General features: G+C 31.2%; 1 protein-coding gene across 2 annotated transcripts in view; it reads left to right on the top strand.

The window, feature by feature from the left end:
* The window catches only part of LOC124364270 (UNC93-like protein MFSD11), a 65,549-nt gene that overhangs the window by 33,400 nt on the left and 18,686 nt on the right, over positions 1-13,463 (top strand). For both annotated transcript variants that reach the window (XM_046819616.1, XM_046819614.1), the window contains exon 3: positions 5,049-5,225. In XM_046819616.1, coding sequence (XP_046675572.1) covers positions 5,049-5,225 — 177 coding nt within the window. The remainder of the gene's footprint in view (positions 1-5,048; positions 5,226-13,463) is intronic.

Raw genomic sequence — 13,463 nt, 5'->3', positions numbered from 1 at the left:
CAGCCAGTAGTGAAATACTTTTTCTATCAAGAGCAGGGTGTAGTAAGATGACCTTAAGATTTTCTTCATTAGAACAATATTAAATCTTGTGCAGTTTTTAAGCCCTTATTTTTGGCCGTACAATTACGGAAGGTGTCTCATTTTAAAGATATAATTAATATGCATCCAAACTCTTTTTAGTTTTTTTAAAGTATTTTTATGGATTATTCAGACACAAATCTCAAACCTTATTGTACTTTATTGTTTAAATATAAAAAAATTATACACTTTACAAAAATAAAAAACTAAGATAGCATCTATATGTATTAAAAATATCATTAAAATGAGACATCCTCCATAATGCTACATTCAAAAATAAGGGTGTAAAACTGTTAGAGGTTTAACATTGTTCTTATAAGGATATACTTAAGTCTCATTTTTTTACAGGTAGCTCTTAGCTCATTAACATTTTTAATGATTTTTTGGTTTTAATAATGTATTGAAAATACTTCAATGTTTTATATTTATATACATTATATTGATAAGACATTCTACTAGTATAATAATGTTGTAACTTTTAAATTACCAAGTTTGTAAATTCTTAAATGAAAACATATTATAGACAAGTCTCTGAACTGACCATTTTAGATGTTTAGAGCATTTTAAATCAAGGTAGGGGCATTGATGGCTCTATGGTGAAAAGATCAGTACTGACCGACTTCCAGGCGTTCAATTATCCTTCTGTCATGCCTGATCGCTTTCAGAAAATGAGGAATCCTTCTAGAGAAAGTTTAAATCATGTAAGGCACAATTGTACCTGTAGGTTTTTGGAAATTTCTAAACACTCCTGTAATTTATAAATTTCTTTTAATCTGTTTAAGTCCCCAGGGTCAGCACTAACTCTAGGATATCTGAACTAACTACTTGATCTGCTCCAGATTCTGGGTATATCCAGGTTGTTAATCATGAATTTTTAGAAAATCTCACATTTTTGAAGAAACTGTTGATTCATATATAACACATACTTCTAATAACCTTGATTTATATTTATATGAACTCTATCAAACAAAATTTTTATCACGTACATTTTACTATCACATTAAGTTTTATAATAGCATTTAAAGTTATTACAGCATGCATTTTATTTTAAAGTATTTCTTGAGCAATGGTTTGGGATTCCTAACCATGAAAGTTCAACACCTCCTTACTACTCCAATAAACATAAGTACAAATAAAAAGTCAGATAAAACAAACACAATTTATTTACTTAATTATTTATTGCTGTTGAATTGGGTAAATTAAAGTACCTTTTTTTTCTTATCTAGAGGGAAGAAGACAATAGTCTCCACACATAGTCCTAAAAGGACCTTTGCACCTCCCGCACTTTATGTTTACGCCCTCAGAATCTGAGACTACAGAAGCCAATCAAATTTGAGGACTCCTATTCTCTGATATCCTTGGGGCTGAGAAGGTACACCCCTTGGAAACTTTTTCCTAATTTTATATATGGCAGTACAGTTGTCATGTATGTTCCGCTGATTCTTCTGCTTCTCCGCAGAATCTTCACTCATTAGATTTTTCCTAAGGAGACCATGTCCTGTTAACATCCCTAATACTAGTCGATTATCCTCTTTACTTTGTTCTAGTATCTTGCATTGGTCATTAGTTGTGCCTCACAATCTTTTGGGTTTCTGTGCCCATGTGTGCACGTGGTGTCATAACAGCCAGGTTGTTGATGCAGCTCACATACCCTTCACGACTTGTTGGTTGTGCTTCACAAGTGTATAGGCTTTTGTACTCCACGTGGTGTGCAAGGATTGCCATTATAAACAGGATATGTGTAACCCTCTATCCCTTGTTGATTTTAGGCTGCAATCATATTTAATTGCATAAGTATACCCTACAATTTTAATTTATAAATACACACAATTAATTTATGAGGGAAAGAGTTCCAATTTTTTAAATAAATTAATTTTGTAACAAAAGTTATTTAATAAAGAATTAGAAAAGCTTTTCCTGTAGAATCCTGGATTTAGTTCACTCGTCCTCTGAACACTGAGAAAATTAAACTAAGTCCAATATTTTAGCAAAGCAACTTTTCCTGTAAGAGCTTGTAAAGTGTATTGAAAACAATTGTTTGACTTTACTATTGTTTAAAAGCACAGTTTTTATAGGTAATCACATAAAAAAACTTATTACGATCGTTGTTGTCTTCATTTTATCAGAGGTATTCAACTTTGTTGTTTGTCATCAAGTCTAGAAGTCCAATGTATAAGCATGAAGAGTAGAAATAAATATGCAGGGATGAAAATATGTTAGTTTCTTCTTATTCATAAAATGTAGTTGTAAATACAATATAATACAACAAATGTGTGATCCATGCTTCTCATTTTAGAAAATATTACTTTTCAAAAAGGTATAAGATGATTAAAATTGTACTTAACTAGAATCTTAAACATGAAACGTTTTCAAACTTGCTATATCATATGTTGCAACCTGATTGGTTGGTTTGTCACTCTTTATTCTCTTCGTTATTACCTCCTCATGGAATTTTCGTAATGAGTAACTCGTTTCTTGGTGTCTTTTTCTTTTTTTAACTTACAAAGCAGGTTTTTTTCTGAAAAAAATTATGTGTACTACATGATATCCAAAATATTTTGTTGTATTTAAAACTAAATTTTAAAAAATACCATGTGGTAAGCTTGAAAATTGGGTCAGCACTTTAAAGTGATAAGATAGCACTTAAAGGGTTAAAATTAAAAGTTTTTAATTTGGAATTTAAATTATCTGGCACAAAGATAGAATGGTGCTTCTTACTTTTCCTTTCAATATTAAAATTCACTGTCATTTCTGAAATAAGAATGGACCGACTCTAAAAATCTCTAATCAATATTTTGACGAATCGTGAGCTAATTTTAGCAAAGTAAAGCATGTTTTTTATAATTTTTTCCTTGCATACTTAACAACTTTGAGAATAAAATTATATATTTAGACATTGCATGTTGAAGTAAGTTAACATATTTTTAGCTAGATCCTCAGAGTTCCTACCTTTTTTTAGTCTTATCTCTGTCATTTGTGTATATATATCTTGTTTCCCTGTAAAACAATAAGGACCAACATTTTAAACAGATGTATGTTATAATCGTTACACTGATTTTCAGAATTTACTAAAAATCAGTCTTTTATATATATATACTCTCGTAAGTATACTCCTACTTGACCTCAGAAGTCTTTTAATTTTAGCTCTACAAGCGTTTGTTCAGAGTCCCTGAATACTTACTTAAAAGTCCATGAAATTCTAGATCTTTCAGGTGAAACTTCAAAAGTCTACAAGGTTCAGTTTTTGCTCTGTTATTGTAACTGGAGATGCCTCCATCGCATGCCAACTCTTTTGTTCTCTCCAAGATAAACAACCTCATTAGGAGTTTACATAAGTGAGCACAAGCAAACTGAGCATTTACCTTTGTAATCTTCCGCTTACGACCTCGGCCTTTTAGTTTGGCCAGAGATTATCAACTTGGAATTTAAACTCGGTGATCTCTTTGTTGGCTTTCATATGAAATTTACTTATTTGATTCTGTGAGGAACATAGGTTTCGGTTTGAAACGGGTCCACTAAGGTATTCGAATAACATTACATATTTTCCAGGAAGAAGTAGAGGCCCTTGCTTGACAATTTTTCCAAACTAACATTTAAAATCTGTGTTATATCTGTTCAAAAGTTTATATATGCTGGCTTACAAGTGATGTAACAAGCGTAGGAATACAATAGCTAACGCAATTCTCAAAGTTTCAAACCAAATTCCAAACTTAGCACTGTGGTTATCAATACGTAATTCTTAAGATTGGCTCTACTGGAGCTCATCTTTATTTTCCCGTTATAAAACTATGTGTTAAATTTTAAATAGTTTTACTCTATTATTTTTACTGTAGATTTATGGTTGATGACTCATTTCAAAGATTTACTCAGTATAGTACATCAAAAGGCATTGTAGATTATTCAATATCTTGATTGGTTTATCAGAATATCTTAAACTTGTTTGTACTTTATTGTTTCAGTATTCAAAAGTGTACGCTTTATGAGAAAATAACTAATATGCTTATGGACTCTTTTCAATTATATCTTTAAAATGATACATCTTAAAACTTGAACCAAAGCAAGAGAGAAAAAGTTTTTGAAGTTTAACATTATTCTTATTGGATAAGTTGTTTCAGTATAGCTGACTCTACAGTCAATTAATAAGCTCATCTGAAATGCATTAAGGTTTTTGAAATATGCAACTGTTTATAACAACCTATAAATAACAATAATAGATGTTTCAGAAAGTTTAAATTGTATTGTTCTTATAAGTGTTTTTCAGCCAATGCAGTCAATGTTAATCTGTAACAGGGGTAATTATCCTAAGCCACCCATCATACTCACGAAAGGCCGAGAGTATTAAAATCATTGCAAAAGCAAGTTTGTGATAATGTCATCACAATTGCATCATCACCTTTTAGTATAAATGTATCTTCAAAAATCTAAAATTGTTAATGTACCTATAATTTGACATTAGAGGGTTGTCACCCATGGAATGTAACTTTATTTCTATGTCATGCTCAGGGGCGTACCCAGGGAGGATATGGGGGTTCAACTTCCCCTGAAGTTCTGTTTTATCTCATTAGTAATTTTATTCAGATACAACTAAAACCTTAACAAATTTGAAAACTATATCACATATATTCTTAATATTTTTTACTTTCTTTTATGTTTAATAGTACACATGTACTCCTCACCTGTGGAATTATTCCTTCCTCCCCCAGATCTACCTTTAATTCATGGGTACGCCCCTAGCGGGACAATACATTACTATTTTTCCAAATTTTCAGCAAACTAGACCTCTGTGAAAGTGAAACACACTTATCGCACACATCTTTCAGTCAGGTCATCCGTTAATCTATGTTTAAATATAAATATTTATTGTTGTATTTTCTTTGGTTATTTGCAGAACCATTCCAAGCATACAGTTATAAAACAGATATTAAACTGCTAGTTTGCTGTTAAGGTTCATACATATATTTTTCTTCCAGTGCTTTTATCGCCTCTTTCTATCTCCGGAAGACATGGCTCGTATACGGAGGGTCTGTCGTGAACGGGTTGAGTGCTGCCCTCCTGTGGACAGCGCAGGGAAACTACACGATATTGAACTCTCGGCCGAAGACAATCACCAGAAACACAAGTATATTCTGGGTCCTCTTCAAGTGTTCGTAAGTACTTTAAGATTTTTAATTCTAAAACCCTCCCTATTCTGTTTTTCCATGTAATTATTTATTTGTGTATTAAATGGATGTCAATTCACATGTGGTTATGAAATATCTGTTGTGTTGTCGTAGTCAGCTAGTGCACTAAGTTTTCAGTTCAGTTGTGATATGTTCAAGCACGGCTGGTTGACTAATAGATATTGTTTGAAAGCATTGTAAAACCGTTGGCTCAAATCACTCCTCTTGATTGGTCAAGGGTACACCAATGAAGTAGAAAGAGTGGCCAGGACTGGACACATGGCAGGAAGGGTTAAAGTATTGTTATGTGACCACAACTCCAACTTTACCACTCTCATCACAAGGGCTATCTTCTGCCCTACAAACAAAAAGATGTATCCAATGAAGCCTTTTAGATGTCCCTCGAACATTGGTTTATATTGTTCCTTCCCAGTTCAAACATTTCCATGAAAACATTAATAGGCTTCACTGAAAGATCTTTTCCCACTCCCACATCATGAGGTATGGAATTATTTTATTGAACGCTTAAAAAGAGAAACCCTCTTATCTATTCATTTTGAACAAGTATATGTCTGTACTAACAATGTGTGCATTTTTGTCACATTCCTGTGAAATATAAGAATTAGTGCTGAAAAAAAGAAATAAAAATTGTTTGGTCTGAAGTTACTGTTTACTTTTTATGTCTGCATTCAATTCTGCAACATCTATGACCATAAATTATGATAGCCTTTCCTCCCCCAAGATCACAATCTAAATCTGCCCATGCTTACTCTCACAAGCATTTAGCATATCCTTCATTAGTGCATGAACTTTATTAAGCGTACATTTATATCATCTAACACTACTGTACAGTATAAAGTTAAATAATTGTTTTTATAGCTAAGCAACTAGTTGATCATGTGTTAAAATTTATATTATTTTTACATCACAGTTACAATAATTATAATAGTATTTATAGTATTGCTTCTAAGATAAAAGTATTTTATGAATTCCTCTCAAACTTACAAATCCAGCACTTCAAATACAACTGGAACACACAAACACACACAAACATAATGGTTTTTAAAATGCAGTTTTATAGCTAGGATACATTTAATGTTTCATTTGTAGACAGCAAACTATCTTGATGTGTGGTGTTGGAGAAGCAAGAATGTGAAGTGTTTGTAAACTAAAAGAATGTGTAGTGTTAGTAGACTAAATTACAGACTTTCTATTATTCTGAGAAACTTTTAATATTCAAGGCCAACAGGCCATTCTATTAGTGAATTACATCATTATAGGAGGAGAATACTGTTACACTCTTTTTCTATTTTGCTGCTCTTTGTCGTGCATTGATAAACAAAATTGGTCGCTTTCCATCTCATTTTGAACTGGACCCTTCTTTCCAGCTCAGTCATTCAACTGCCAGTGTCTACTTTCCTGTGTTGACCCACAAAATTTATTGTTCTCCATCATGTATAGCCTTCAAGACTATATACTTGTTCCCAATATATTATGTATTCGTTAGTATTTTCCTGTATTGATCCAAAAAAATTATTACTTCCCATTGTATGTCTGGGTGTCCCCTTCATTCCAGTACTTTTTGTTTTTTCTCAATATTAAACTTCAAGCTCTTGTATTTCTGTTATTAAGGAAAATACCAGCAAAGTGTCGAAAACACAACAGTCTTAAAATTACTTTGTCTATCAAAAATAATAACAATATATGGGGTGTTCTATAGAAAAAGCTGACCATCTTATTGGGAAATGGTTTTTAAAGTTTTGGTGTACGGTACATATTTTTAAATATCTTTAAAAAAGATATTTAAATATATATATATATATATTGATACTTTGATGGAAAAGTAATAAAATGTATACTTTATTTATTTGTATTTATTAAAAAATACAAATAAATGAATAAATACCTTGGTATATATATATATATATATATATATAGGTGACAGGAAGCAGACATAATAACATTTATTGTGTACAGACTGACTGCACTGTAGGGTGCGTTGTCCCTAGCTCTTTGTGTAATGACATGACTCATTAGTGTCGTTAATTAATTAAACTTCCCTGATGACTCACCAAACCAAACATCTGTTGGGCGTAAACAGCTAATCATTTACACTGTACTTTTTGCTAAAATTGATGACATCTAGTGTTCAGTGCACGTTTCAAGAACATTTCTCTGTAGATTCTTAAATAAGCAAATCAATCAGTTGTTAATGTAATAAAATGGTATAAATTAAAATGTGGATTCAATAACTGTACATAACACAAGGACAAAGCCTCCATGTGGCTTTATCAGCTTATCATTTCTGAACTTCCTGCTATGATTCAGGATGGTGTATGACAGCACAGTGGCTTGGCATTGCCCATTTGGTGTATAACATATTATAAGTGTACAAGGAAAAACACAATAGTTCCAGGCATTAAGTTTCACAATAATTTACCTATAAATATTTTGCCTTTACACAATTTTATAAATATTAAATAGAACCTACAAATTTCTTAATTGCCCGATCTTTTTAAATGCTTTTGATTATTTTTTCAACAACCTCAAAGAATGAAATGTATATTACATTATATTCATCATATTGACTAAATTATTATAGGTTTGGAAGTTTTATTAATTTTGTATGGCAAACAGTAGTGTAATTGTTGCTATTTTATATTTATATGTATATGTGTATGTACAATTATTGAATGAAGTTGGTTTTAAATTTGAATTACATATTAGTAACCCATAAATACTTTGTTTTCCGTTTTCATAACACTAAATTCCTCATAAAAATCCATAGATTGTGCAAAGTTTTATATCAACAATTTATAAGCCTTGTTACCTGTCAAAGAACTTTGTTGAGTAAGACATTTGTCTAAGATTCTATCAAATCACCATAAATATAAAATTTATGTGACATCTTAGTGTACTCAATAAAGACATCATTGTACACTATTATAAGTTGTAATACAATACAGGTGCCTCATTATAGTATAAACTTGACAACTAAATAACAACGAATAAAAATAATTTAAAACTATTAAAACATACAATTTTAATAACAATAAACAAACAATTTAAAAAAAAAATATATATATATATATACGTTTTGAAAACTGGCAGAATCTATGAAATATTCATTCTTTGAGTAATAGGCCTTATCTAAGCGGTTTTTAATTGCTGGGAAATTCTTGATATGATGTTTTTGAAACATTGTGGAAAGAATTGAAAAGTTTAATTCCTGCATAAAATGGTGTTTGCTTGAATAGTTTTATCCTATAAATTGGGAATGGAAGCCGATCTCTTTATATTGTATTATTACTACGGGGAATGACTGTTTCTAATGCCAAATGTTTCTTTCGATATGTACAAAGTAAAACTTCAAAAACATACAGAAACGGTAGTGTAAATATCTGTTGCTTTTTAGAAAAACTTCTGCATGGTGTTCTGGAGCTGGATTTGGTTAATATGTGTACTGTTTTTTTATTCTATTTATTATTTTTATTGTTTAAATACACACTGCAATTTAGATGAACATCCCCAAAGTATAATACCATACTTCATTATGCAATGGAACTACCCATAATGTATCATTTTTAACACTTCAAAGGTACATTTTTGTAAAATTATTATTACGTAGCAAGCAGCTAACTGAGCCTTTTTTTCTCAAATTTCTATAAAGGAATTCCGGCTTAAATTTTTATTCTATTTCATATCAAAAAAATAAATAGTTTGAATTTTCGCTGAAATGAATAAACCATGATTTTATATTATTCACTTGAACAAAACTGTTTAGAAAATATTCACTTTTATACATGATAAAGTAAAAACTTCTTGTAAAGAGTCTAACTTTTTAGTTAGTAACTAGACTTTGCCGTGTGTTAATCAGAAACGTATCAGTGACGTACAAAGTTTCTTTCAGCAGCCAATTCTTAAGCTTTTTCCTCAGGAATTTTGATATATTGAATATAAGAAATCTTCTTGTGTCTTAGAGACAGCTATAAAGTTCTCCACCTTCAGGTTCCTTAGTAGATTGCTGGAAGTAATACATGATACTTAAGTTCATAAGAATAATGATTTAGTTTAAGAATAAATAAGCATGACCCTCACTAATGAATTTGTAAATTTCAAGTCTAGCTAGTACAAACAGAAAAACCTTGGTAGGAAATACTATACTATACTCTCTGTAACTGTAGCAGCATCATCGTGACGGTTGAGAAGATGGCGTGTCCTATTTTAATTTTAGTTTTAGTTGATTACAAAACTAGGTAAAATGGAGGTTCTTGTTAGTCTGAGCCATGTGTTCCATATTTTCTATAGTTTTTAGATCAAAATAAACACTGCCATGTGATAATAAAAGATCTAAGTGTAAAATTAATGGAACTTGTAATGATCACTGTCTGTAATTGTTTCTCAAAATACTGATGGACTGATGATTTATGAACAAGCATCTGTTTGCTTCAGACAGAACTCATCTGCTGTTGGAACGTTTCTGTTATGTGCATCAATCATCCTGTAAAACAAAATTAAGTTTTTAAAATTTTAAATTGCCTCAATTCAATAAAAATATTAGAACACTGGATACACAGGAATACTAACAGAAGCACGATGTAGATATTATTCTCTTTGAAACGTTTTTAAAACAGTCTAAACGCATTACTGTTACATGTACAGTTAAAAATACCTCAGCCAACGGCGATTGATGTTCTGAGCTCACAGTGTGTACAGGGAGGAGGAGGGGAGGGGAGATCATATCAATAAACGAACTTCGGAAACCAGCCTTGTTTACCACAAAGTAACCGTATCTCTCCGATTCTAGTTGTTCATGCTGTCTGCTGGTTGTTCTCCATCTGTACATTACTTTTTACAGCAGTTACAACAAACTATAGATAGATTTGCCTATTTTGTTGATCATCTGTAATCTGTAAAATATATATTGAGATCACCGTCGAGGAGAATTGTTTTGAACTCAATCAGTATTTATAAAAACATGTTTAACTACAATCTAATGTATTTTCAGTATTTGTTTGTTTTTATTTTCTAAAATTAATTCAATGAAAAAATATTAAAATGATAAAAAATGCCAAAACGATATTTCTTTTACATCATATATTTTTAGCCTAATAAACTAGAAACCATATATAAAAAATAGTTATATCAACCAAGACAATAAAAAGACAATCCTAACTTTCAAGAGCATAGCGGATTTATGTAGTTGGATGATGTTAATGTAACTTTTATTTACATGTCTAATTGTTAGTTTTAATAATGTCTAGCTTAAAATTATATAATTTTGACTTCCACAAAAACTATTGCACCTGGCAACCAATTTCTTTCTTGGTGAAGATCCTCTATCTATTTCTTGAAAACTAGTTAGATGCATACACAGAGTTGTCTATCAGCTTCTACAAGTAGGTTTTTCACTTTTCACAATGGTTAAAAATTTTAAAGGAGGACCCTTCCATCACTAATTATGCAGCTGAAAGAATATTCCAGCTGAAATAATATTGTAATGAAAAGAGTGGTTAAAAAAATATATATATATATATATAAGAAAAAAATTTTATTCAGATGCGTGTAAATTATATCTTCGAAATGAGACAAAAACTCTTCCCTCAAAAGTAAGAAGGTAAAATGATTTTACATTAACATTGTCCTCATTTTTCAAAGACTGAAATAGACAATAACATTTTTTAGTAATTGTGTTTCTAATAATCACTGTGAAATACTTCACCGAATTGTACAGTTGTCGATAGGTTTTAAACAGTACACTTCAGATAAGAGCTTCCTAGTCTCGTATCTCACCATTACACTGATTGTATGTCTAAAAACAAAAACGTGCACATATCACGTACAAGATAAGAAACTGTTACTCAAGAACACATTTTGGCAGACAGACACTCCTTACCGATTTAATGCAAAAGATAATTTATTATCGGCAGCGGTGTGATTGTGTAACCTTTTTTAGGACATTATGTAACATGTGATTGCCTTCTCAACACAGTACTCTTAGATACGCTAAATTTAGGCCTAAACCAAACTGTCGTCAGTAAATTCATAACCATCCAGTTGAACTGCACAAATGTTCCTTTATGATGTAAAGGACGTTCACGTTCAAATTTTAATTTCTGAGGCAGAAAAAAGTGCATATTAAGTGTGTATGTCTCTGTAATGTACAGTCTGTACCAAAAGTACTATGTATCAACAGATATCTCTAAAATGTCTGCAATCCTGTCAAACTTTGTATGAAATTGTGAGGATTCTCTCTTTAGTGGAAGTGAATCTCTCAAAAATGGTTCAGGAGTCTTAATCGAAAACATTCTAGAGGAACCTTTCTCAAATGATACATCAATTTAAAGAAAATTAAAAGTAAGGAATATTGGTTTAGCAGTTACAAAGGGAGGAAAGTGTCATTTTGTTTCTCTGAGAAATGTTTGTATGCAGAAGGCGGAGCCCAATTTTCTCCTGTTATACATACAGACACACTGTTTTCCCTTACCTATAATTTTAATATATAAACCATTAAACTTACATTCTCAATCCATTATAAATAACAATGACTCTACCATGACCTCAATAGCCCAAAAGTATTTTTATTAGCAGGTGTTAATATTCTAATAATTACAGTTGTATTGCTTTATTGGGCACTGCATTGCATATGTAGGAACATATAAAAATAATGTTTTCTTAGAGCAGTTGCAATTTAAAGTTAGAAAGTGATCCATTCAATCATGGATTAGGATGTTCCAAACACCCTAAGGTTGTGATACTCAGTAGCCAAAGCCTCCTTGATGATAGACAAATAAAGAACAGCTGTTTCTCTGACATCACTGTGTACTGTAAGCCTGAACCCCAACTATAAGGCCTTGAACTTTCTGTTCGCAATCGTCAGATATCCTGGAACTTGTAATTTTAAGAATTTTGTATAGTGGGTGGTTGTAATTGTTATTAAATTTATAAAAAATAACGCTTTTATAAAAGGTATTAATTGGACATCTGCCGTCGTTATATGTTACAAAAGGTATAATACAACGTTTCGAGGATTGGAATCTATCCTCTTCATCAGGTGGGAGAAATTAATACATACAAAAATAAAGAACAGAAAGAGAAAAAGAAAGGAAAGAAAAGAATTCAAACATATCTGAAAGCTGCTTGGACGATGGATAGCAAATAACCCATAATGATGGCACATGTCCGAAATCCTGTTATCCCTTCAAACCTTCTATTGTCAATAACAAACTTTAAACAAAGTTATTAATTCTTGTAACTCGTTCGAATAAAAACTAGTTTATAGTACTAGGTATATTATGATACTCAATTTTTACGAATTTAATTCATTTACATAATTACAACCTAGTTTTTAGAAGTAATTTATTGTTTATTATTGAAAGTGAGAAGCCTTAAAATGAATCCATTGACTCAGCTTGTAAGTTTTGTTTTTTTGACATTTTGTTTGCTGTGGGAGAAGTGGAAATGGGAACAAAAAGAAGGATACAACATAAATAATGATTAGCAATCAGTGGACATGTGACATTGTTTACTCTGAGAAAGCCAGCTGCCATTCATTAGCAGTAGAATGTTTATACGGTCTACCTACGCCTGCACCACAGCCACTGTGATATGCGAATACCTTGAGTGTTCAATGAGCCTTGACCATCCCATCTCGGAGAAACCTGAATAATCCGGTTCTCCTCTGTCAATTGCCCACTTATCTTCTTCTCCTTTTCTGTGATTTCATTACTGTCCTTACAGCAAAAACTCATTTCAGATAATTTTTTTAGAAATCGTTACAATTAACAAAATTATGCTTTTAATTTGACATTTTTCCTGAAATCATTATGTGTTATGTAGAAATAATTAGAAAAAAAGTGTTACAAGGAAAAACAGTTAGTGTTTGGACAAGATTGTTTATTCATATATAAATGTGTTCAAGAAAGACTACTATACTATATAAGCTTTTTTTACTATATAAGGTTTTAAGTGTAACAGTAATATGTTTAGACTGTTTTAAAAACGTTTCAAGGAGAATATACCTACATTGTGCTTCAGTTAGTAGCTTTAGTAATCGTATTACTACTATACTTCACAATAAATTATGTAATATGATATGAAATATTCCAACAAGCTGTGATCTCTACTACTTAATTATTTTTTTAAACACACACTATTTTGCTTTGTTTTTAGGTGCAGAAATACCATACCTAATAAAAGAAATCCCATAAAGGAAATGAGCCATTG

Source organism: Homalodisca vitripennis, chromosome 6 (assembly GCF_021130785.1).
Source record: "Homalodisca vitripennis isolate AUS2020 chromosome 6, UT_GWSS_2.1, whole genome shotgun sequence".
Lineage (NCBI taxonomy): Eukaryota > Metazoa > Arthropoda > Insecta > Hemiptera > Cicadellidae > Homalodisca > Homalodisca vitripennis.
The sequence above is the reverse complement of the archived record's forward strand: the minus strand, read 5'-3'. Positions and strand labels throughout refer to the sequence as shown.